This window comes from Orbicella faveolata, unplaced genomic scaffold, assembly GCF_042242905.1.
Source record: "Orbicella faveolata isolate gen_17 unplaced genomic scaffold, um_ofav_v1 contig_35, whole genome shotgun sequence".
Lineage (NCBI taxonomy): Eukaryota > Metazoa > Cnidaria > Anthozoa > Scleractinia > Merulinidae > Orbicella > Orbicella faveolata.
The window spans coordinates 10229708-10255534 of record NW_028301564.1 but is presented as its reverse complement, the minus strand read 5'-3'; the positions used below and the strand labels follow the sequence as shown (position 1 = coordinate 10255534).

General features: G+C 39.4%; 1 protein-coding gene across 6 annotated transcripts in view; it reads right to left on the bottom strand.

The window, feature by feature from the left end:
- Positions 1–25827, bottom strand: part of LOC110048328 (C2 domain-containing protein 3-like) — a 280755-nt gene that overhangs the window by 184316 nt on the left and 70612 nt on the right. For 4 of the 6 annotated variants that reach the window (XM_089272540.1, XM_089272539.1, XM_089272541.1 and 1 more), the window contains 2 exons: positions 11559–11757; positions 9153–9399 (listed from right to left, as the gene is read on the bottom strand). In XM_089272540.1, the coding sequence (XP_089128666.1) occupies positions 9153–9399; positions 11559–11757 (446 nt within the window). Of the gene's footprint in view, positions 1–3552; positions 3728–9152; positions 9400–11558; positions 11758–25827 lie in introns of those variants that run through there. The other 2 variants (XM_089272544.1, XM_089272543.1) reach the window with 2 other exon arrangements.

Genomic DNA, 25827 nt, shown 5'->3' with positions numbered 1-25827 from the left:
AATGTCATAATAAGCTTAATATTTGGCCGATTCATTTCAAATTTGGAGGCCAAAAGGATCTTTGAGAGATCTTCACATTGAGAGCATAAAATCATACCCCCTCCTGAATCAGACTTGATTAACCACCCCTCAAGTTTTTGAAACTTCTACACTTTACAATTTTATGGTCAAGTGAATATCTGATAAAAATCTGCACACCCAGAGCTGCAAATTAAGCTATTGTTTAGGGGTATACCCAGTATATACAAGGAATACGGTATTTTTGAACATTTTCATTTTTTACTTTGTAGACTCCTCAATTCAATTTGTGACATCTTGTATGTCTGTTGTGGTGATTTAGGACATACCCCAAACAATACCTTTCAACTGGTATATTACTTGTGGTCTTTCCATCTACTGTTATAATTTTAGAAAAATAAGGTTTTTCATTACAAGATTCGTCTTCTCAGATGCTATAATAATTGTTAGGGGATATTTTGTGGAAAAGCCATCTTATGCAGGTGCCACAAAAGCTGTAGAAAGCTGTTTCATTTTTAGTGCAGAGTGCACTATTGGGATGGTTTAGGGGGCTGCTGTTCGCTAAGACACTAATGCCATAAGGTGTACTAACTTTAATGTTTGTTTAATCAATTGATTTCAATTAATCAATTAGCTATGCCGGAAGGGGGGCTTGGGTGGGGTAGGTATCCAAGTGCATTACGCAAAACATGTCCTTCTTACATTGCTTTCCTTGATAACATGACAAAAATATATATGTGGTTTTGCAAATCTCATGTTATCCTTGTGGTGTCATTCTCTTAAGAACAAAAGCAATTTGCTCCAAACGCATGTGCAGATTAGTTAGCGTCAAAGTCGACTATATGTTAGGTGAAAGATACACTTTATACGGGACTACCCACAAACGTTGAGTGCTTTCCCTTGTGGTAGAGCATAACATGTAAGACGCATGCGTTCCAGCATTGCTAGTGTGATAAACTCCGTTCTTGAGTTCAGAAGCATGCTTTTTTTTTTTATTTTTTGTAATGAGTGATATCACACTCTCATTTTGGCTGCGGATAGCAGTTATATTTCAGGTAGCGTCAGTTCTCTTTCTTTAGTGCAAAGAACGCTACTGTGACTGCGCATCTTCTGGAATCTTCCCTAACTTGATTCAAGAAATGTCGCCTGCTGTTTTATAACTATTGTGTGTTTGCCAGGGTTGAAATAGAGAATGGGAACACACTGCTTCTCCTTAGCAGCTTGTTTGTTTCCTCTTCTATGAAAGAGAGCCCAAAGTTCATATTCAGCAAAAAACTTTCCCACATTAGTTACATGCAAAACTAGTAAATTTCTGACAAAAGAAACCTTGTTATTATTGCCCGTAGACTCCATGGCACTTACTTAAACCTCCAATTAATTTCATCAGTCGATGAGGTGACTCGCTCACCGATGTGGGATATAATTTCGGTCAAGTAAAGATCTCTACCTTCAATACTTCTTGTTGAAATACTCCTTAGTAGTATTACTCAATAGCATTGTGTATTAGTTTGATGTGGTTTTATTGTTTACACCAACTCGGCTGGCAACAGAATTAGAATGCACTATTCCGTGATTCAATGTGACTATTTGATAATTAGATTAGTTCTTGTTTATCGGTGAAATGAAAATTTACATTTTGAATAAAACAAAATCATTCCTCTTCAACGTTTCAGCAGGAATGTAACTTTTATATTCCATTTATCTCCAGCAGTGAGTTAAAAAAATGCACATCTTTCTTATATTTTCGTGGAAACAAAGGTATCTTGTTGCATACATTGGCGAGGAAAACAAAAGTATCAAATTACAAACATTGGCGTGAAAAGTAATGCTACCAAATAAAAGAAACTCAAGATAAAATACCACAAGGAATTTATAACCATCTTGACAAATGGTAATTGTAAGTTATTTTTGGTCTAAACACAAACATGAAACACACACACTGCTAAGATTATGTCTTATCAAGTTTTTATCCGGTCGTATTCTGCGAAGGGGAAAAAACCTAGTTGACTACCAAGGGAGAGAACAGCAGCGGTGAGGACCTGTGTTACTACTGTATCAGAGCCATAAATTACACTCTGCACTATCTGAGATTGTCCCACTAGTTTGAATCCAGGGATGTCCATCCTTCCAAAAAAATATATCGTATGTACTGATTGAGATTTCAACTTTTTAAAATTATATCTGCATTTCGCATGCTTAGTAACCCACTGATGCCTGTGCTGGCCGTCACCCACCATGAAGAGCAATGGCATTTGTTCCACTTTTGACATCATCACCTTTGACCAAAATTGGCATCATTATAGTCAAGTTCTGCAGGAGGAAAAGATCTTTCCAATAATACTCAGATCAGAGTGATTAGGTCATTTGACCCCGAAATATGCATGAAAATGCTCAGAAATTTGAGTGAAAAACTCAGAGGAAAACTTCCTTCAACTACACTTGACTCTGTGGTAGGAATAGCCCATCTCAACGATGCTTTCTCGGGATTCTTGAACTGGAAGCAAGCCCAATAAAAGGTCAACCACTCCAGCAAAAAGATAAGAAAAGGAGAGAAAGGAAAGGTGAAAAATAAACCAAAAAGCCTACATGTACCTATTAAGTAAAATAATTATTGTGCAGTATCTGTCAAGAAGTCACTTCAAAAAGATCAGTCATGAAATTTGACCCTACCTCATTAAAATAGCCACACCATTAATACAGCCAAATTTTCATAGCCTGTTACTTGACTCAGGGCGTATCTAATAGATATTTTCAATACTCGATAGAAATCGAACGTAATCGATCGTAATCGATACTAATCAATCAATTAATATTGGAAATCGATAGAAATCAATCACTCACATCTTTGTGACTATCGATTTTGATCGATTTCTGTAATTAGCTATCGATTGTATTGATTTGTTCGACAATGATCGAAAAGAAAATGGACAAAGATTCTCTTTCATAAAGTTCTCAGTTTTACGCTAGAATGAGTCACAACTCACCAAACAAATACACAGTAGTCCAAACTGAACTGATAAGCATTCCCTCTACACGGCTTTATTTAAGATTGACTATAGAACTTTTAGTAGATTTTGAAACTGAAAAGGATTAAAACATGAACAACGCAACCATTACGAAACTATCGTTTCCGCCTTCACAATTAGAGTCATACTTGTATTTACGACATCTCGAGTCCTCTTCTCATTCTCTTCAATTCGGTTAGTAAGCTGTTCCGCAATTGTGATCCTCTAAACATTTTCGAAAATTTACCATAATTGATTCGTTCTTTTCTAGTGTATTAAAGATGTTGTTTGAATACGGTTATCCTTTTTGTGGTCAGTGGCTTACAAATCTAAACAAGCCCTCTGCACTCCGTAAGCCATCATGCGCGCCTCCCCATAAGCGCTCGAAAATTACCCTTCTAAATTCTCAGAGAACGGACGCCAGTTTGCCAATTTCTACAGTAGTGACTCTGGATACTAACCACAATTCTGATGATTCTAGAGTACAAGTTTTCCTTTGTTTTGTTTGTTAGTTATCGTTATTCAATACCCGTAAGTAGAGCAAAGATCGATCCGAGTACACAGTACACAGCACCATAGGATTGCTGGGCTGAAATCTGCTGAAATATTGCTTTAAACAGCTTTACAGCAGTGATCCTGGTGAAAAAAAAATAAGAAAAGTAGCTACCATTGGAGAAAGAAGTAACATCATCTTTATCAACAAAGCGGATTCAAAGGTAAGCTTGAAGGTAAATGTTACGCAGTGTTATGATAAGATCAGATCACGTTTTTGATTTTCGATTTCCATCGATGTGACAAAAAAATTGTGATTATCGATTTCAATCGATTAAATTGACTAATCAATCGACAAATATCAAGTACTATCAAGTATTATCAATTAATCAATTACATTTTCGATGATCGATTTCTATCGATTAGATACGCCCTACTTGACTGTATTAACAGGATTCCACTGTATCTCCCCTTGTCTAACACTTCAGAATTGTAATAAGTCCCTACCCCCATTCTACCTACCTTATATTAAAATGAATTACCAACAAATTATGGATTGTGTGTGTCTTTAATGCTTTCTTTGCTAATGTAACGGCTGTCTTGTTTGGTCAAGTGACGTAAACCTATCCTTTCCAGGGTCTTATAGCCTCAGATGTCAGTGTTTATTTCCAGTTTACGTAAAAGCATTGCTACTCTAGTCCCCAGGATAGGATGCTAGTCCATCCCAATACTCATGATATCTTTGAGTAATTCTTTGGTTTATAAATTATATAAGCATTGATTTCTGTATTCTGATTGGCTAAGAACATGTCAATTAATCCCAAATTAGTGCAGAAAAGAAGTGAAATTGAGTGCAAAAGGATAAAATTGGAAATGATTGACAAATACACATCAGACAAAATTGAGCTCAGAGACAAAATGGCAGACAAAAATTAGACAAGATTGAAACCCTATCAGATCTAAATTGATTTAATAACACACCAAATTACAAAGCTCAGCAAAACTTATTACAAAGCTAGTTACCATAAAGTGTGTAGGATAAGAAATAGAAGCAAAAATCGTGAGGACAAAAACATAAACATGACAACATTACAAAATTCCAGTTAAAAAATAAATGTTAAAATTGCTCAGTACTCCAAAGTGAAATACAAAGGACCCAACAGGATGTCTTAAGAACCTGCAACATCTCACTTTTGAAGATGAAAGGTGCAAACCATTGCAAAAGAAAAAGCTTAGCAACAACATTTTAAGAGGCAAATCTAACCTACACAATGTCCACTGAAGAAGCAGGCAGCAACCTGCAGAAGTTATTAAATGTCCTCCAGTAGCAAAAAAATCAATTTCTTGGTAGATTTTAGTTGTTTTTAAGCACTTTTTGTAGTTGAAGAGTTTCTTCTCAGCAAAGATGAACATGGGACAGAGTTTTTCAACGACTTAAAAAACAGCTAAATATAAGTCAAGAAAAGATCACAAAAACCGCAGGGGTTTTTTCCCTTTGATTTGTTACCAAATTCTTCCATTCAACTGCGAAGACAGACTGCTCTTCACATTGAAAAACTTTTCACAGTGAGAAAAAGACTGCTTTTCATGCAGGACTTGGAGAGAGTGACTGAATTTTTATGCTTTCATTAACATGTGAAATTTTTATCCAAGAAAGTTGAAGGAGCTTAACACTTTCATTTGTCGAGTAAAATAATGAAGCATGACAGAAACTGTCACTTGTATACTTGTATTATTAATAAGTAATCACATGATTTTCAATTTGGAATAAATAAACATTCATACATTTTTGAAAGACTTCTAATTGCACTCGCCCTATGCAAGTTAGTAGAGGGGACTGGTAATGAAAGCTCGCAAAGTTCAAAGAACTATGTCTTTGTTATGGTTTTCACTTGCTCACATGATCGTAATCCTGCACACTCACTCAAAACAAGATGGTGGCTCATGAGTAGTCTTGCTTATATCTCAAGTTTTCTGCCTTTACACTTGTCTTGAAATTTAATGACTGGAGTTTTAAGGAGGGATCCCAGGAGAGAATGGAGCAGTATTTAGCTACAGATTGAGTTGCAGAAAAAAAGGAATCGGTATTTGGAAATATTGTCAAAGGTGAAAGACGAAGCGCATGCAAAGTGGAGGGACAAGTGGCTTGGAGAAATATAAAAGACAAGGGATTTAGACCATAGTTTCAAGGAATTTATAAAAAAAGATCAAGTTTTTTCTTGTGAAAGGCATTTTGCTGCTGAAGATGTGGAACTGATATCTCATATGATTTGCATTCAAGACATGTTGTTTATGATGATTCGACTTCCAATAGATGCTCAAATGTTCTCTTGGGTTTTGTTTTCTTCAGCCTATTATAATTGTGACTTTTTTGTTTGTAGTTTTAACTGAGAAACAGACCAAGAACAAATTGCAATTTGGTGCTTTATCGATGCTGAATATGCCCAAAAAAAGTCACAAAACAGCGAAACCACCACTCGGTCATGCATCTCGTTAGTGATGATCGCATTAATATTAAGAACACTAAAGAAATTGATAGTTTTAAGCACTTTCTAATAATATGTTTCATACAAAATGCACATGAAATGCAAGACTTGTTTCACATCAAGCTATGTACTACCACGTGCTAAATAAGCTATAGTTCAGGGGCATACCTATGATATTTGAGAATTGATACATGTTGGAAGCTTTTCAGTTTCACATTTTAAAACAATTTCTCTCAAAATGACTCATAACTGCTGATGTCAGTTCTTAAATAAGCTGATCAGTGGCTTTCGAATGGTATATTGTACACAGGCAGAGAGTCTTTATTTGTGGATTTAGGAAAAACAGCCATTTGCTTTGGGGTGTAAAGGGTTAATTAACTTAAAAGTATTCTGACAGGGAAATGCAGGCATTCGTGGGTGGAATTGGTCATCACGAAAGTAAAAGGCTGTACGAAAAGTGTGCAAGTAGTCCAAACTTCATGTGCTTGGCACAGTAATTCAATGCAGTGTTTAACGACAACTTTCTAAAGTTTTTTGAATGGAATAAAGGTTAGTTACAGAAATGCTGCTTCCAAAATTTATTCAGAATTTATTTACTTACGCTGAAGGCTATGAACTCTGTGTTTCTCTGTATTTTGCTAAATGAAAACTATTGCTTGAATTTTACGGAAACCAAATTCATTTATCATGTTATGTGTGCATGCATTGAGTTTAAACTCAAAATTTCTGATAGAAAGAAATCTTTTCCCTGCTTTTTTGACAACCCAAACTGATCAGTCAGGCCCAGATGACTTCGTCCTCCACAGACCATGGAAAGCACCGAAAAAGGGTTTAAAACTTCCTTAATTTTAATCTCAAGTGTAACCAGAGTCAGCGTAAAATTTTTGCTGTGGAAGAAAAAAAATAAAGCCTCATATGACGACCAACTTCTGATCCTTTTTTTCCTTAAAAATTTCCATGTGTATGCTGAATGAAAAGATATGCGTGTTATTGATATCTCAGCCAGTGAAAGGCAAAACTGTTTATTACATTTGTTACTGCTAGAGTTCTGAGTTCTCTAGTTCCCACATAGAGCTGCCACAGATCAGGAACCGTGGTTTATCGGTACAATAGAACATAGGTTTAGCAACTCTATTGACCAATCAGAGCGTGTGTAGTATCTCAGTTATTTTATAATTACCAGTATCCTGTAAGAGTTAACATTGTGACCAAAAAGCCCTGTTGAAGGGCGTCTCAATAAAGTATGTGTGTATGTATGCATGTATGTTGGTATGTATTAAACAACTTTCTTTCTTTAATTTTCTCCATGGCACTGTTTACTATCTTGGCTAGAGCACTTAATGTGAATGTGGCCATCTCTCTCATTTTCAGCACATTTTGTGGCCCTGTGCCTGTCATATCCAACTTTAGTCTTATAATTTTTTTTTCCACAGTCACAAACAACTTCCAAAGGTTGGGCCTATTGACAACAAGAGTATAAAACATTATCATTCGATAAAATGAAAGTTAGTTGTTAATAACTACTTATTAACCAGGAGTGAAATCTTTAAAGTAAAATCTCAAACTGAGACCTCGGCATATTGACCAAGCAATAGCAAGGTCAATAGGGCAAGATCAAAGTTTGAGATTTTCCCATTAAGACCAAACATTTGAGGATGATAAGTTGTTTATTATATGGCTATTTGCTTTGGTTTTGCAGGCCTGTAATTGGCCCGTGGGCATTAGAGGAGAATAATGCCATACAATTGGCCAATTAGAGCGCACATTATATCAGCTACAAACCCAAGTCATACAATAAAGCAAGATAATCGATTAGCTCAACAGTATCTATGAGTTGAAGTATTGCTGGGTGCTTAAGAAAGTTAAAGTTTATCAAAGCCATGAGCTAACTGTATCGAGGGCTTTATGGCCAAAGACAAGCTCAGAGAACCACAAGAAGAATGAGGTTTAGCAATCAATTAATGTCCAATTCCTGTCTATTTATTTGTAACGCAGTTGACAATCTATTAATTTATATAATAATTAAATGAATGCGCGCGCTCTGATTGGTCAATCAGCTATGGTCTATTGTGCCAGTAGACTCATGGAAATTTCACGTGTCTTCTGAATTACTATATAAAAGCAATAGACCACAAGTTTTGATGGTTTAGAGGCATGATAAACCACTTGGGATGTTGGAAGAACACGAGAGGAATTTGTTACGAATTCTTCTCATGTTCTTCCAACATCCCGCGTGGTTTATCAGCTTATAAACCATAAAAACTGGTGGTCTAGTGCTTAAACAAACTACTTTCTTGCAAACTACATATTGTTTGCTGTTTTCACAGACTTAATACTCACATACCACACACAATATTTCACACACAGCATGTGAAGAGTTGGTTTTAGCTTACATCGAGATCATACACACATTTCTAAGCTTGTGCAATAGTGAATTCGGGTAACAAATCTGATTTTCTGCATTTACATTACTCACTGCCACTGAAAATCCCTCTAGTAGCAATTCTTCCTCTCCTAAGACATCCAAAATCGCATCTAAATTGACTCATAAGTCCACCTATTTCATGTGACGTGCAGACTCAACTTCAGACAAAGGTCTACTGTTTCGCCCTTTGAAGTTTGCCGGCTTTCATAACCAGTCTCCTCTATCAACTATGCCCTACGGGCTCATGCAGTATTGTTTGCCTCTGAAAAGGTTACTTAGGCTTATTTATTCCAAATTGCACTCAAAATCAATAGATCACCTATACAAATAACTCCCTTGTACCCATTTATATACAACTGAAGAGAGGCACTGTGAAAGTGCATGTGCTCTGTCCAAGCATTCAGTTAGTCAGAGTTCCCATTAACACACAGGCATATGTCTTATATGCACAAAAATGAAAAGGATGCACAGTTTTTTGGCAAAGTGCGTCCCTGGGACACAGGAAAAAAGTTCCAAAAATTTTAGTAAATAGGCAAAGGACCCCTGAAAAGCAAAAAGAATCCCCAGCTCTTTGGAACTGGGGGTCCCTGGGACCCTTAACTATCAAAACTAGTAGGAACTCTGGACTTGATCCAATATTCCACAAGATAAAAAGGCACTCTCACAGAAATTACTCATAAATATATTAAATTATATGACTTTTTCCTGAGTTGTCTGTTAACTTACCAGGGTAGTGTAAAAGAGGTCTTTCAGCAGAGTCTCGTCATACAGAGGATCCCCAGACTCACTAGCTATACTACTCCCAAGGGAGGAGTGAGGAGATTCTTCCAGATAATGCATTTCCTCTTCACCTAAGACTAAGTCTACTGCTTTGATGTTATGTGAAAATACTGACTCAGTCACCACACTCTCATCTATGCCATGCTCATCAGACGTAAGAATTGCCTTGAGCAGTTTACCAGGAGGTGAATTCCTACCAAGAACAAACAAACTCAATTACCACAGTGGCTGACTTAAAAACATCAACAAATTAAGAGATTCTAGAGGTGATGGAAAGAAGTGAACAGTGTTCATTGCAACCAAGTCATTGGGGAAACAGTAATCGCAAGATTATGAAATTTAGTATGGGTATCTAATGTTCACGTATCATAATTATGGTGTGGCCAAAAAGTTCTTCAAGAAAACAGATTCTGCTATTAATTACAACATCATGTCACGAGGTTTCACTTCAGAATGTTTTAGCTCTCAGTTTTCGCTCTGAAAAGCATACTGAAAGTATTGAAAAGGAGAAAAATATTGGCTGTTGTAACATCTCATGTCAAATTGAGCTGGGCTACCTCAAATATCAAAACAGTTTAACCCTGAATGAAGCACTTTACAATCTTTTCAATACAGGGAGCAACCACAATGATCACTGCAAGGACAACATCACCTGAAAAATGTTATATTTGACCTGTGAATCTCGCAATACTCGAGTCATTCAGTTTGTCTATCACAATTAGAGCTTTCTCAAAACTGAATATGTAAGGCAGCGTTAAATTGGAAAAATAAATTTAAGAAGTTGGACTTTGCAGCCAATAAAATTATCTGTCTTGAGCTCATAAAATAATTATTGTTAACATTTATGGAAGACCTTTAGTAAGAATTGATATCATAAGTCAAATCATCCTCGCATTTTGATCAATTATTTCTTACTTATGACCTATTGGAGGACAGACACATAGATTATAAGCATCATGAACATTTTTTCTTTGTTTCTTTAATATATAAAACAAGTAGATTCCATGTTGCCGTGCATCTGTTCAGTAACAGATCACATAGGATGTCAAAATGGCACACTCAGCTGTCGCCTCATGTGCCACTCTTTTGTTCTTACCACATTTTGACGTCATTTATGATTTATTACTAAACAATTGCATGTCAACATAGAACCTATTTCTTAAGTATATACAGTTGAAGACATTTAATATCTCTACAAAAACAAAAAACTTGATTCTGAGAGCTTTTTAAATGAAATAAGTGAATCCTAGCACATGCAACAAAATAAAGCTCCCAAAAGATATAAAACACTAAAGGTAATCACAAATCTAAACAAATGAGACAAAAATTACTGAAACGAGGTGAAGTCAATTCCTTAATCAGTTGCAATAATTGCATATTTGGAATACAAATACCGGTAGCAACATATAACTCACAATACAGCACAAATGTATGAACTCAGATTACTATTGAATTTTTAGATGTTTAGAAAAAGGGGAAATACAATGTGGTTCAAAGTCAAGGTTTACATTTTTAAATATCCTATTCAAATGTACAAAGGGAGTTGTCTACACTGGTACTGACTATTATATATTTGATTTCAAAATTTCTCTTATTCCTACCACTAAAAATACACTTCATGTTACGACTCGAAAGAAGACACACTGCTAATGGCTGTAATTCTCAGCTCATTGTGCAACGGTGGCAAGCTCAGTTTGATGAATGGAGACAACAACCCCAGTGGGATTAATTTGTCATGATTGTGGCTTTTATTCTTACCTAACGTAAACACTTATCGTGTCATGTTATGAAGTCATGACAACAATAACCACCATTCATCAAAGGTGGGGACAACTACAACACTAATGACATAAGTGCGAACTAGATGTAAGACACAAATCAGAAATAAAGAGTAGGGCCAAGGTTAAGGAGGTGCACAAGAAGGGGCAGAGAAGGAAAACTTTTGACAGCTACGAGCAGCGATGTTTACACTCAGGTAGCTAGGAGCAAAGAGAGGACTCTCTTTGGCAACACACCTTTATGTAGAAATCTGATATGACCCATGAAGCCGATTGTTCTCCGCCAACCAAATATCCTTAACAATGACACTTTCTCGTCTAATATAAACCTAAAAGTGCATGCTACATAATTGGCATAATACATACGATATGAGACAAAACCTTCTAAACAGTCTCCTCTGAAGCCATTCTTGGGGTTGCCAAGCAATCCTACTTCCATATTATATAAGCATTGCAAAGGAACCTGATGAACAGCCGAGGAGTCTGGACTTAAGTAGCCAGCAATGTATAATCTGTACAATAAATGGCACAACACTAAGAAAAATGTAAACTGATTGCCATATTATTGACTGACCCTTTCATTAAGGTATGCATCCCTTCAGGTTGTTCCATATTGTTATCTTCATCTATTGACGTCACCATAGCCTCCCTTAGCTTCTCTCCACGATGAAGCAATGCACCAATCAGATCAGATGATATATTAACAGCTCTATATTCATGGTGAGGACTGCTCACTGATGTCAGCTCAGATCTTGCTATACCTTCATCCTCACCTAAACAATGCATTAATGTTAATATAACATCATAACTGACACCATCAAATGAACTGCACATCAAATATTACTAACCCCAGAAATTTATGCTGCCTAGTTTACTGCCATTCTGAAGCATGATTTCATCTGATTAGGTACATTGCAGGACCCCCACCCCCTCCCCTCTTTATGTCATACAAGGCCATTAATATGTACACCACAAATAATTCCAATTGTATTTGACATATTCCACCCCTAATTTTGTGATACCAATTTATAGACCTGAGTGAGGAAACATATGACAGAGTCTGTTAACAGATCCTTTCGACAAACAATTAAGAATAACTAGTGAGACAATTCAGATAGTGCAGAGTGTAATTTACGGCTTTGATACAGTAGTCACATAGGTCCTCACCCCTGCCGTTCTCTTCCTTGGCAGTCAACTAGGCCTTTTCCCCTTGAGGGTTAGAAAGAGCAGACAAAAACTTGATAAGACATAATCTTAGCATTGTGTAAGTTTCATGATTGTATTTTCTTTCAAGGCCCAAAAATAACTCACAATTACCGTTTGTCAAGACGGCTTTGAATTTTGTGATGTTTGACGCTGAGTTTCAGTCATTTTAAATTCAATAATACGCAGAAGTGGCAAATATGACAATTTTATTTTTCACTCCAACATATGTAGCTTGATACTTTTGTTTTCCTCCCTGAGCTATGCAACATGATACCCTTGTTTCCTCAAAAATATAAGAAAGATGTGTATTTTTTTATTTACTGCTGGAGGTAAATGGAATAAAGCTAAATATCTCATTAAAAAAATTGAAATGGAACGATTTTGTTTTACTCCAAACGCAAATTTTCAGTTCACAGAAAAACAAGAACTAATCTAATTATCAAATAGTCACGTCCAGTCACGGAATAGTTCGTTCTTACTCACATCAAACTAAAATACAATGCTATCGATTAATTCAACTGAGGAGCATTTCGACAAGAAGTTCTGAAGGAAGAGATCACTACATGGTCGAAATTATATCCTACATCGGTGAGAGAGTCACCTCAAAGACTGATGAAATTAATTGGCGGTTTCATTAAGTGCCACAGAGTCTGCGGCAATATTTGCGAAGTTTCTCGTGTCACAAATTTATTAGTTTTATATGTAACCAACGTGGGAAAGTTTGGGCTGAATATGAACTTTCTGCTGCCTTCATGGAAGAGGCAATAGACAAGCCACTAAGGAAAAGCATTCTTTATTTGAGCCCTAGCAAACATGCAACAGTTGTAAAAGAGCAGACGAAATTTCTTCAACTGAGCTAGGGGTGATTCCAGATGATACGCAGTTACAGTAGCGTTATTTGCACTAAAAAAGGGAGAACTGACGTTATCTAAAATACAGCTGCTATCCCCAGTCAAAATAGTCCAGTTCTGGCCCTCCATATGCTGCCCGTTTTAGGAACCTTTCGTGTACTTTTTTCTCTTAGTCATTGGTACTAAAGTACTAACCTGTATGCCCAGTAAACTACCCTTACCAATAGCGTGTATTACTCGTATAGACTCCTAGCGTACCAGGCAACCCAAAACCTCAAAGATAAGCGCCCATTAATCGCCAAAATCAATCACCAATAATCGCTTCAATAGCATGGATACTGTTAGTACTAGCGTACTACTAAATCCATAGGCGAAGATTGTGCACGTACAAACGTGATTACGTACTAAGTGTACGAACAACCGATGAACATATAGCGACAAAAATCAGAATAGTACCAGTATTAGTGTAAGGGCCGCCATAACCGAAGATTCTGCATGTACTATAATACCAGCGTACTAAGGGCCGCCATAACCGAAGATTCTGCACGTACTATAATACCAGCGTACTAAGGGCCACCATAACCGAAGATTCTGCACGTACTATAATACCAGCGTACTAAGGGCTGCCATAACCGAAGACTGTACTAACGTGACTACATACTAAGCGTACAAATACCCAATGAACATATAGCCGTAAAAATCGGAATAGTACCAGTACTAGCGTATTAAGTGCCACGATAACTGAAGATTCTGCACGTACTATAATACCAGCGTGATTACGTACTAAGCATATGAACAACCAATGAACATATAGCCCCAAAAATCAGAATAGTACCAGTACTAGAGTACTAAGCACCACCATAACCCAAGATACTGCACGTACTAACGTGATTATGTACTAAGCGTACGAACAACCGATGAACATATAGCCCCAAAAATCGGAATAGTACCAGTACTAGAGTACTAAGCGCCACCATAACCAAAGATTCTGCACGTATTAACATGATTACGTACTAAGCGTACGAACAACCGATGAATATATAGCCTCAAAAATCGGAATAGTACCAGTACTAGCGTACTAAGGAACTACTTCCCTCACTGAAGGGTTACCCAAAGTTCAAATAACTAAAAATTAAACAGCTAATAAAATCATAAATACATAGATGCAGATTACCAGCTTACTAAACTGCGCGCTATGAAGTGTTGATCAAAAGGCGACTTTTAATTACGTAATTTCAATGACTGGACATGGGTTGTCTACTGTGCCATCAAGCGAGTGAGCGCAATGTTGTTCCCACGACTCACAATCGAGCTATAGAAAGTCGATGGTCCCGGCGCATGATATTTGAGAAATAGTCTTTTGCTTTGATGTTATCGTTGGCTTTTCAAAGTCTGCTTGGCAGCCGTTACCACACAAATAACAGCTGCTAAAGAGACATGGCCTGTCATGCATTCCTCTAAAAGAAAGTCTGGGTAGAATGCTATACAAGAGGTCCCTTAGAATTACAATTTTAGTGCGATTGCAGGGTGTAACTTCCTTGACAAATCCAGAAAAACCGTAAAATGAACAGGAAAGAAAAATCCATAAAACCACCATTATTGTTGATAAAAACCGAAAACCAAAGACTAAATTGGAGAAAACCCGCAAAACGCACAAGACACCAAAACCGAAAAACCGCATTTTTTATGTGCGAAAACTGAAAAACCGAACCAAAAATAGGCCAAATCCGGAAAACCGAAAATCCCAACACCACCGTCCTGCCAGTACTCTGGTCTTACTTCTCAGAAACATAGGCACGCAAGGCGTGCAAGATTTATTTTTTTGTGTGAAGTGCTGGAGATAGAAGCATTCGTGGTACAGTAATGATTTGGTTAATTTAACAAGTTTTTTTGGTTGCAATGTTACATCGGTCATGGTAGGATACCTAAATAGTAAGCCATAAAATGTTTGACTGAACAAACTACAGTAATCTGACATGTCTCCAGATTAATGTAGATACCATCTTATTTTCTAACAGGCAATTTGATTCATTCTTTGATACAACCCGCACTGTGATTGGTGTGACACGCGCACATGCATAACTCCCTCACTCACTGATCACATAACCCTTCCAACCCCCAAGAGGAATTTTTGCTCAAAAATACTCAAGTTAATTTAGAGACTTTTTCGCATTTTATACGAGTCATAAGTTTACCTTTTTACACAACACAACACAACTTCGCCGAAAATAGAGAGAAAGAGAAAAAAACCTCTGACATGTTGAAAGTCTGATTTAATTAAATTGCACTTTAACTTGGTGCCACGCAGTCTTCAAAGAACATTTGAGCAGTTTTCATACGTTTTACCTTTAAAAATATCCGACCGAAATGAATGTCATCAAATAAAACTATTAAACTGCTACTGCAGAGACGTAAAAACTGTCCAGAAATGAAAGCTTCTTTTTTGTTTAATATCTTGGAAACAATAGCCGATAACTTGTCAGCTCTAATTGAATTGAAATTCCTGAAGCATGGATGCCTACGATCAAAAAACGCAACAACAGGAGAACGGTACAACAGCGGACCACTGAGGGAACAGCTACTCATCGGAGCAATGGAACAATAGTGTTACATCATGCATCATAGCTTGTTACATCATGCATTGTTATAGTTGGTCCCAGCATGCCTTGGGGGGCGTAATAAAAACGTGGCGTCCATCTTTGATTTCTTTATGTTTCCGTGCAGCCACAACATGGTGTCAGAAGTGTGCTTCGCAGTGATTTAACACTCTCCCCAGAACTCAGGAATCAAGATAAATCTGACGATGGCATCTTCGTCTGGACAGGGAGTCGTGGCGGTCATGCTCCCGAGGTTTTCAACCACGAGAGATCCACGAAGAAATTGTGAAAAGTTCATTCAGATGCTCAAAGATTGGTGCGAGCTCAATGGATGGTATGATAGCAAGCCTCCACCCGAAGCACCAGAAGAAGGAGCGGATCCTGTGCCTGTTGAGCCAAAGTGGCTTTCAAAAGGAAAAGCTTTGGCAGCTTTCCGTTCCGCCATTGCTGGTAACGAAGAACTCGAAAACACGGCTTTCAACTATCAGAGGAAGAAGCAAAGGAACCGAACGTTATACTCAAGCACTTGCAGGAACACTTCATGGCTAGCAAAGGAGTCCTAACGGAAAGAACAAAGTTCGCCCAAATGAAACAGGAAGACCAAGAATCTGTCACAGCCTGGGAAGGACGGGTTAAACAACAAGGTAGGAGACTTGAGTACTGTGATAAATGTGAAGATCAGTTACCCAGAGATAAATTCATATCAAGGATCAACGACGAGAGACTGATGTCAAAATTACTAGATAAGGGCCACAGAGATAAAACAACGAAAGAAATTGTCTCATTTAAGACAATGTTACAGGTAGCTAAGAACTTTGAGCAATGTGAGAAGGCTAAAGCAATAATGCAGCAAGCTAAAGGCCCCGCAGAACAAGTAAACTACACTGGCACAAAGTCGCCCTCAAGGTCGGAGCAAAACTGGGGTCAGGGTCAGGGTAAATACAAAGGCATAAAGACACCCCCAAAGTCCGAGCAAAACTGGGGTCAAGATCTGTCTAAGCGCCAATTCAAACCTGACACCTGTCAGTATTGTGCAGGTCCTCCACACCCTCGCTCCGTATGCCCAGCTTCAAACAAGCGACGCTCTAGGAAGGGCTGTGAGAGAATAGGACACTTTGCCCACGCATGTCGAATAGGAGCACCCCCTGTAGCCAGCTCCAGCCAGGCACACCATCTTGATGCCAGTTTAGGGGAGGAGTATGAAACTGACCTATTCGAGGTGGATATCAAACCAGAAAAGTATGCTCAAAGTGTCTACAGCACTTTGCAAAATCCTCATGGCGCCGTGGTGGGCCGTAAGTTCTTCAGCCACTTGAAACTAGGTGTGACCAAGGACCTAATCAAATCGATCAGAGTGCAGTTAGATACTGCCTCCACTTACAACACACTGCCAGAAAAACTTGCTCAATCATTAATTCCTATTGGGCAGAAGATCACAAACTACCTCACCCCTAGTAAAACCACCTTATTCACCTATGACAACTCTAGATTCGCACCCATGGGTAAACTGGAGTTACTAGCTGAAACCACAGCAGGGTATCACCTCCTCACATTCCATGTTTTGAGAGACTCGCATATACAAGGAAAGCCACCCCTCCTGTCTGGCTCAGACTGTGTGAAGCTGGGACTGGTGAAGATCCATGCAGATGAAATTCATTCACTTGGAACATCACGTGGCACTGCAACACTTCAGAAACCCCACTCTGAGCCCCCAGTACAACTGCCAACACCTGAGAACTCGCACGCCAGGGAGACGCCAGCACCATGGATGTTTGATGTTCTGCATCCAAACACATCATTGCCATCCTGCCCTGCCAATATGACTCTTGAGTGGGTTCTCAAAGCATTTCCTGATGTGCATACAGGGTTGGGACAGTTCGGAAAGCCTGTTTCTTTTGATTTAGACCCGACAGTGACTCCAGTCCATGATGCCATCCACCGGCAACCAGTAGCAAGACATGCCAGAATCAAAGAGCAGTTATACAAGATGGAAAGCGAAGGGAAAATTTGCCGACAGTATGAGCCAACAGCTTGGTGCAGTAACATGACAATTAGAGAGACAAAGGACAAATTTAGAATCTGTTTGGACCCATCAAACACCATTAACAAGGCGATAAGAGTCCCCAAGCATCCAATTCCTCGCTTCAAGGACATCTTGCCACAACTGAACGGTGCAAAGTGTTTTTCAGTTGCAGATGCGATGTCTGGCTTCACCAACATACTTCTAGATCACAAATCAAGCCTGGCCACAACACTCCACACACCTTTTGGCAGGTACCGGTGGCTTCGGTTACCCTACGGTGTCTCCAGTGGACCCGAGGAGTATCAAGCGAGACAGCAGGAAGCCCTTGCAGGATTGAAAGGTATCTGCAACATTGCTGATGATGTTCTTATTTATGGATGTGGACAAACACAGGAGGAGGCCGAGAAAGATCACGATGAGAATCTTTACAATTTCCTGTGGCGAATGCAAGAAGTGAAACTCAAGCTGAACCCAGCCAAGTGGAGGTTCAAAACTCAAAAGGTGATCTTCATGGGATTCCAGCTCAGTCCTGAAGGGGTTAGCCCAGCTCCAACCATGGTGGAAACAATCTCAAACATGCCCAAACCTGCAGACCCACATGCTGTTCAGCGTTATTTGGGTATGCTCAATTTCCTTGCAAGATTTTGTCCAAAATTGAGTGACGTGGTCAAGCCTTTAAGAGAATTAACCCACAAAGATGTCACTTTCCAGTGGACTGACTCACATGACAAAGCTTTTGGTGAGTCTAAGGAACTCATTGCTCATCCCCCTGTTTTGTGTTATTTCAATCCACAATTGCCTGTAACCCTTCAGGTGGATGCGTCTGGTGTTGGCGTTGGTGGAGCGCTCTTGCAAAATGATCAACCAGTGGCATATTACTCCAACACTCTAACAGAAACTGAACAGAGATACGCTGTGATTGAAAAGGAATGTCTTGCTATCTGCTTGGCTGAGAAATGGAACAGTCTCCTTTATGGAAAGTCAGATATCACAGTACAAACGGATCATCAGCCACTAGAGAGTATCTTCAAGAAACCTCTCAACAAAGCACCACAGCGACTACAAGCCATGCGCATGAGACTCCAACAATGGTCATTTGAAGTGAAGTATAAGAAAGGGGCACAACAAGTCATAGCCGACACCTTGTCCAGAGCTCCCCTCCCACAGCTTTCCAAAGCAAATCTTTCCAGAGAACAGATATTTCGAGTGGAACTAGAAGCAATGGCTTTGGACAATTCCGGTATCTCTAAGGTTACTCAGGAAAACTTGCAGGAGCAGACTGCTATGGATCCAGCACTGCAAAAGCTATCTCTTCTCATAATGACTGGCTGGCCAACTTCCAAAACAGGTGTGGATCCATTAGTGCGACCTTACTACACTTTCAAAGATGAACTTTCTGTGGCAGACGGCATAATGTATAAAGGCCAGCAAGCAGTCATTCCAAGCTCAATGAGACCAGCTATGCTTGAGAAAATCCACAGAACGCATTTTGGAGTAGGCTCCTGCATTCAAAGAGCCAAGGTGTCCCTCTTCTGGCCAGGCATAACTACAGATACCAAGAATAAATGCATGTCATGCCCACTGTGTGCTCAGTATGCTAGTCAAGCCCCAAAAGAACCCATGCTCAGCCATGATATTCCAGACAGCCCATGGTCCGTGGTTAGCCAAGATATCATGTGGGAAGGAGAGTGGCATCTGGTCACGACGTGCCATTACAGTGATTGGGTCAAAATTGATGTACTTCCCAACACACTCACTGCAACAGTAGTGCAGCTGACCAAAGCGCACTTTGCAAGATGCGGGATACCTGAGCGCTTAATCACGGACAATGGTCCACAGTATATCAGCACCGAGTACAAGCAGTTTGCTTCTGAATATGAAATTGAACATGTAACATCATCCCCGTACTGGCCACAAGGAAATGGCAAGGCTGAAGCAGCCGTGAAGATTGTCAAGCGGATGTATCAAAAGAAAAAGGATATCCATTTAGCACTCCTGGACTACTGAAACATCCCTCAACAGGGCCAGGAACACTCGCCAACTCAAAGGCCCATATCCCGACGCACGAGGGGCATACTTCCAATGACACCTGGCCTTCTTAAGCCTGAAGTCGCACATCCTGTTGCTGTCAAAGCTGAAACTGGTGTACGTCGAACCAGAGCAAAACGATATTATGATAAAAATCTGGGAGGAAAGGCACATGAAGAAATTCAGCCTGGCCAGTGGGTATATGTCAAACCCAATCCTAAGCACAAGCACTCTGCCTGGCCTCATGGCATTGTACAAAAAGTGTCCTCGCCCAGGTCATACATTGTTGTCACTCCTAATGGCGGAGAGATGCGTAGAAATAGAACACAGATCAGGTTGGCCACAGCCCCACCACCTGATGCGAAGACCTATATGTCCCAGCAACCAAGTGCATCGTGTGAGGATGACCAGCCATTAGGACAACCACTGCCCACCATAAGAGCGAGGATGACTCCTCAGAATCACCTGCAATCATCACAACAATTCAGCAAAGACCCTCGTCAGATGCAGAGTCAAGTACCAGCAGTCCAGAACCAACTTACAGACTCGCGGTTGCACAGAACCATACAACCACAACAAAAGCCCTTCGACGTACGGGGAACAGCTCAGTTCACGGAAAATGGGTCAGCCAACAGTGAAACAGAGAGCACTACAACACCAGCCAAAGAAGTGACGCCTCGCTCCAGCAGAGTTGTGAAAGCACCAACCCGTCTGGATCTGTAAGAGACTTACTGGACTCCCTTGTGTGGAGTTAGAGACATTGATTGAACTTGAACATCCTATAAAACATTCTAGTTGAACATTGCCTGGAAATGTTCTTGTCTTTATGGTGGCAACACTAAGTTGGATCAGTTGGGACAAACCTGTTATAACCCCATTAATGCTTTTCGCTGTTGTGTTTATATTGTATTTCATTTATTTATTTTATTTATTATTTTTTTTACAAAAGGGGGGATGTTACATCATGCATCATAGCTTGTTACATCATGCATTGTTATAGTTGGTCCCAGCATGCCTTGGGGGCCATAATAAAAACATGGCGTCCATCTTTGATTTCTTTATGTTTTTGTGCAGCCACAACAATAGGAGGATCGAAATGCACCAATCACAGCCAACCTTTGTGATATACATGATACCATGCAATCAGTCGACCTTATTGCCTGAAGAAGACTAGCAGTAAGCAGTCAAAACGTTGCGATCTACATCTCAAGTGACTACATCGTGAGACAAACGATAATAAACTCTATTAATACAGTTTATGTAGTAAACAGAGGTACCTACCCCACCCCTTACCACAATGCTAATTAATTAATTGAAATTAATTAAACAAACATTAAATTTTGCACCTTATTGTGTTACAGCGTTAGTGCCTGCTAATTAATTAATTGAAATTAATTAATTAAACAAACATTAAATTTTACACCTTATTGTGTTATGGCTTTAGTGCCTGACTGAACAGCAGCTCCCTAAACCATCCCAATAGTGCACTCTGCACTAAAAATCAGCAATCATAATAATTTCAAATGACGTTTCAATGACTCATTCATCATTTTCTAAAAGTCAGATTCCTAGGAGTTCTTTAGATACTAGGAATGCGTGTGAAAGTCTTGTTACATGTGGTCACAAACTCTACAATGTGGAATGTAGAGAGTATTAATTAAGTACTAAATAGTTCTCTCTACATTCCACATTGTATAGTTTTTAATCACATGCAACGAGACTTTCACACATCTTCTTAGTATCTAAAGATCTCATAGGAATCTGACTTTTAGAAAATGATGAACAAGTCATTGAAATGTCGTTCAGAATTGAAGGCTTTCGTGCAAAGAGGGTGCCGGATCGAGCTAATTTTTGGCAGACTGACTTGATTTGACCAGAAAAGCATCTTTGCATATTTTTTTTGTTGATTTGCACTTTGTTTTCGAGAAATAACGTATGCAAAAAACTCAGTTTTCCAAGGGTATCTTTTGGAGATCTTTTGTTGAACGAAAAACTAAAGAAACCTTTTGTTTTGCTAAAGGATGAAGTCACAGAAGCGTGGCATTTGCTGCTAGTACATGTAAATGTTTAGTACCATATATCTTTTTTTTTCTTTAAGTACAATTTTATGAATAGTTGTATTTTATATGTAAATGCTGATCGCCAGTTAATACCAGTGATCCAGTGATAACTGATTGGCCTTTCAGGTTAAACTAAGTCTTTTATTTAGTTTTATTATTCATATAATTACCCTATTCTCTTACTGTTGCTTCGTTAGTGCAAGCGAATAAGGCGCTGAACAGGCCGGATTCAAGTTTGTTTTCTCGTGACACCAGTTCGTTACAGGGGCGGTCAATTTTTTTTCCAGTCTATTTCTCTACTTCTTTCATAAAAGAAAAACATCTATTTTCTTTTAAAACCTTGCTGTCGAAGCTGCTAAAAGTAACCATTTAAGTTCGCGTCGCGTCAAAATCCACCTTCGAAGGATTCTCTCCAAAAGATGCCGCTTGGACAACTGATTTTTTTGCATACATTAGTTCTTGAAAACAAAGCACAAATCAACAACAACGTCAAAAACGTTCTCATTCTGTGGTCAATCACGCGTGTAAAAACAGGAGAGAAAGCCAAATGAGAAAAGAGTTTTGTTGGCATTGAAGGCACTAGATTGAGGTTTGACATTTATTTTGTTAAAAGACAAGTTTTTAGTGGCTTTAACACAGTGCTAGGGATGGAATTCATTGAATGTGATGAAGCTTGTGATTGGTAACTGTTGCAAGCGGAAGCCTGTAATACTTGGTGAAGTTTCCCGCAGATTTAAGCTCAGAATTTTTTCTGATTAAGGGTGCGGACCATCATCAACGTTTTGAACCTTTGCGGTAGTTTGGGTTTTTCGTTCATGATTTCAAAGTGATAAAATTAAAACAATCAAACTTAAACTTGGCATATTTTGCAAATGTTTCGCTTTAAAATGAAGCCTTGAAATAGTGCATGTATTTATTCATACTTCCCTGCTCAATAAGCTCGCCAGTTTTATATCTCACTTTCAATATTTACACAAACATCTTACACCTGCCGAGTTTAAAGATTGTGTAAAATCTTGCAAAGTTTGTTTCTTTTGTTGAAAGAAATCTTCGCAGTTATTTGTTCTCGAAAATCCTCCATGTGCGAGCTAAGCACTGGGTTGCATGTCGTTGTGTTTAAAGAACTAATTAAATTACGCGTACATTCACTGGAGATAAAAGAACTAATTTTAATTACATTTTTGAAAGAAAACAACTTATGACCTTCGTTTGTGTCATCTCTATTTTTTTCAGTTTATCCCATGTACTGAGCAGCGATTGCTGGGTTTTTCGCTTCATTTTCAGAGGAAAAACTGAGCTTTAACCTAACCCCGGCTGTCAAATATTTCAGTGCTGCTGTCACGGCCAGTGCCCACGTCACGTTTTTGGCGGCAATTCTCACGGCCCGAATGATTTCAGATTTCTTTTATCTTACAGCTCTAAGAGTTGTATTTTTTAATCGCTACATATTTGTTGAGAAAATCAGACATATTGTTTTTATGCTTAATTTTATAGACGGATAGGCTCATATTGTTACAAATATATTTTTTTCATAATTTATTTACTACGAGTAGCCGGCGCGCCAAGGACAACTAGACGGCAAATTTCGCCGGTTGCCAGAGCTTACGGAGAACTCTGATGTTGGTTGACATCTTTTGAGTTATTTGGGGATGGCAAAGGTCTCATTATCACTGAGACTACAAATGCAAACACGAGGCAGCGAAGAAGAGCGATGCTACTCCATTTAGCAGGCCCAGATGTACAAGAAGTCTTCTCTAATCTCACAGATACCGGAGAAGCAACCAATTACTCCACAGCTGTAACAGCATTGAATGGATATTTTCTTCCCAAAGTCAATACAGCTTTTGCCCGCCAGAAATTTCACTGACTCCAACAAAAGGAAGGTGAGACTGTTTCGCAGTTTGTTACTCAATTAAGAAAAGACGGAAAGGATTGCAATTTTGGTGCAATTTTGGTGACAACCAGATAAGAGACGCTGTCCTGTGTAAATGTAGGCCAGACCATGTAACGTGCAAACTACTTAAGGAAAGAGTGGAGCTAACGCTCGCTCGCACATTAGAAATCGCAGAACAGTGTGAAAGTGTAGCCCACCAAATGTCTCATCTCAGTGTGAGTGAGCCGAGTAAAGAAGATGCAAACAGGGTTTACGTATGACCTGAGCAACCCAATGGTAACCAAAACCGAAAGAAAAATGGATTTCAGTGCTATCGTTGTGGGTCGAGTTGGTACCTGGGTAGAGATCCAAAATGTCCTGCTAGGGGTCAGACCTGTAGGAAATGTAAAGGGAAAGATCATTTTGCTAGCGTGTGCAAAACCAAACCAAAGAAACCAGGAGTTAATCAAGTACAAGAAGATTGGTAAAGGGAAAGCTCAAGCTGAATTCCTAGTCATCAAAGGAAAAGGAGTGCCACTCCTGTGCAAAGATACTGCAATGAAGTTAGGTGTGCTGAGAATAGGTGTCGACATCACTACAGTTGCTGGAACCAGGCAGACATTACAGCGACAATTCCCAGAAGTATTTAGTGGGATTGGAAAGCTTAAGTCTAAGCAATTGACATTACACGTAGACCCAAAAGTGAAACCAGTTCCTCAACCGCTAAGGTGAATCCCCTTCAATTTACAAGAAAAAGTAGAAAAGAAGATTCAAGAACTATTGGACTGTGACATCATAGAAGAAGTTGATGGGCCTACACCATAGGTGAACCCAATAGTAATTATCCCAAAGCAGATGGTGACATTCGTCTCTGCATCGATATGAGGCGAGCAAACGAGGCCATTCTACGTGGACGACACCCCATACCAACTGTTGATGAGCTGCTACACAGCATGAACAGCTCAAGGGTTTTCAGCAAGCTAGATTTAAAGTGGGGATACCACCAGCTGGAGCTTAGTCAAGAGTCACGCCAAATCACCACCTTCGTGACACACAAGGGCTTATACAGATATTAGCGCCTATTGTTTGGTGTGAGCTCAGCAAGTGAGCTGTACCAACATCAGAGATCCACCGCTCTGGCTGGCATAGAGGGCGTTGACAATAACTCTGATGACATCAATGTACATGGCCCGGACCAGAAAACTCACAACCAACGCCTTCTTAAACCATGGAGTGCCTCAGACAACATGGTTTGACTCTCAATGCTGACAAATGCCTGATCAATGTGGACAGACTGGTTTTCATGGGAATTCTTCTGTCTGAATAAGAATTTGGCGGGACGGAAGAAAGAGTTAGAGCCCTGCAAGAAACAAGAGAGCCTGAAACCGTCATTGAAGTTCGAAGCTTCTTAGGATCAACCATCACAGAGCCATTGAGGAAACTAACCAGGAAAGATGTTCCGTTCCACTTTGGACCCAAGCAAAAAGCTTCCTTTGAGTCGCTTAAGCAAAGCATGGCTGAAGCTGGCACATTGGCATACTTTGACAAGAGTACATCAATCAAAGTCGTTGCAGATGCAAGCCCTGTTGGCCTTGGAGCTGTACTAATGCAAAACCAGAATGGGACATGGGTACCAATCTGCCATGCAAACCGCAGCCTCACAGAGTGTGAACGGAAATACTCCCAGACGGAGAAAGAGGCCCTTGCCCTTGTTTGGGCTTGCGAGAGGTACCACGCATACATTTACGGAATGCGATTTGATCTAGTGACCGTTCACAAGCCATTGGAAGTGATCTATGGACCTTGTTCCAAACCTTGTGCCCACATCAAACGCTGGGTAATCTGCCTACAGCCCTATGATTTCAGAGTCGTGTATGCTCCAGGACAAAGCAATGTAGCTGATCCCCTCTCACGCTTGCTCAGTCAGAACAAACCAACAAATCATCAACATGGTGCAGAAGAGTATGTGCGATTTGCAGCCATCAGTGCCACACCCGCAGCCCTAACCACGAGAGAATTTGAAGAAGCATCAGCAGTGGATGAAGAGTTGAAAGCTCTGAGAGAAGCAATTAAAACAGGTCGATTTGAGAAATGTAAAGTTTATGCACCAGCTGAAGGGGAGCTGTGTGTGATCGGGCAGCTAGTCCTAAGAGGTACTCGTATCGTACTGCCAAGCAAGCTAAGGCCCCAAGCAATACCCTTAGC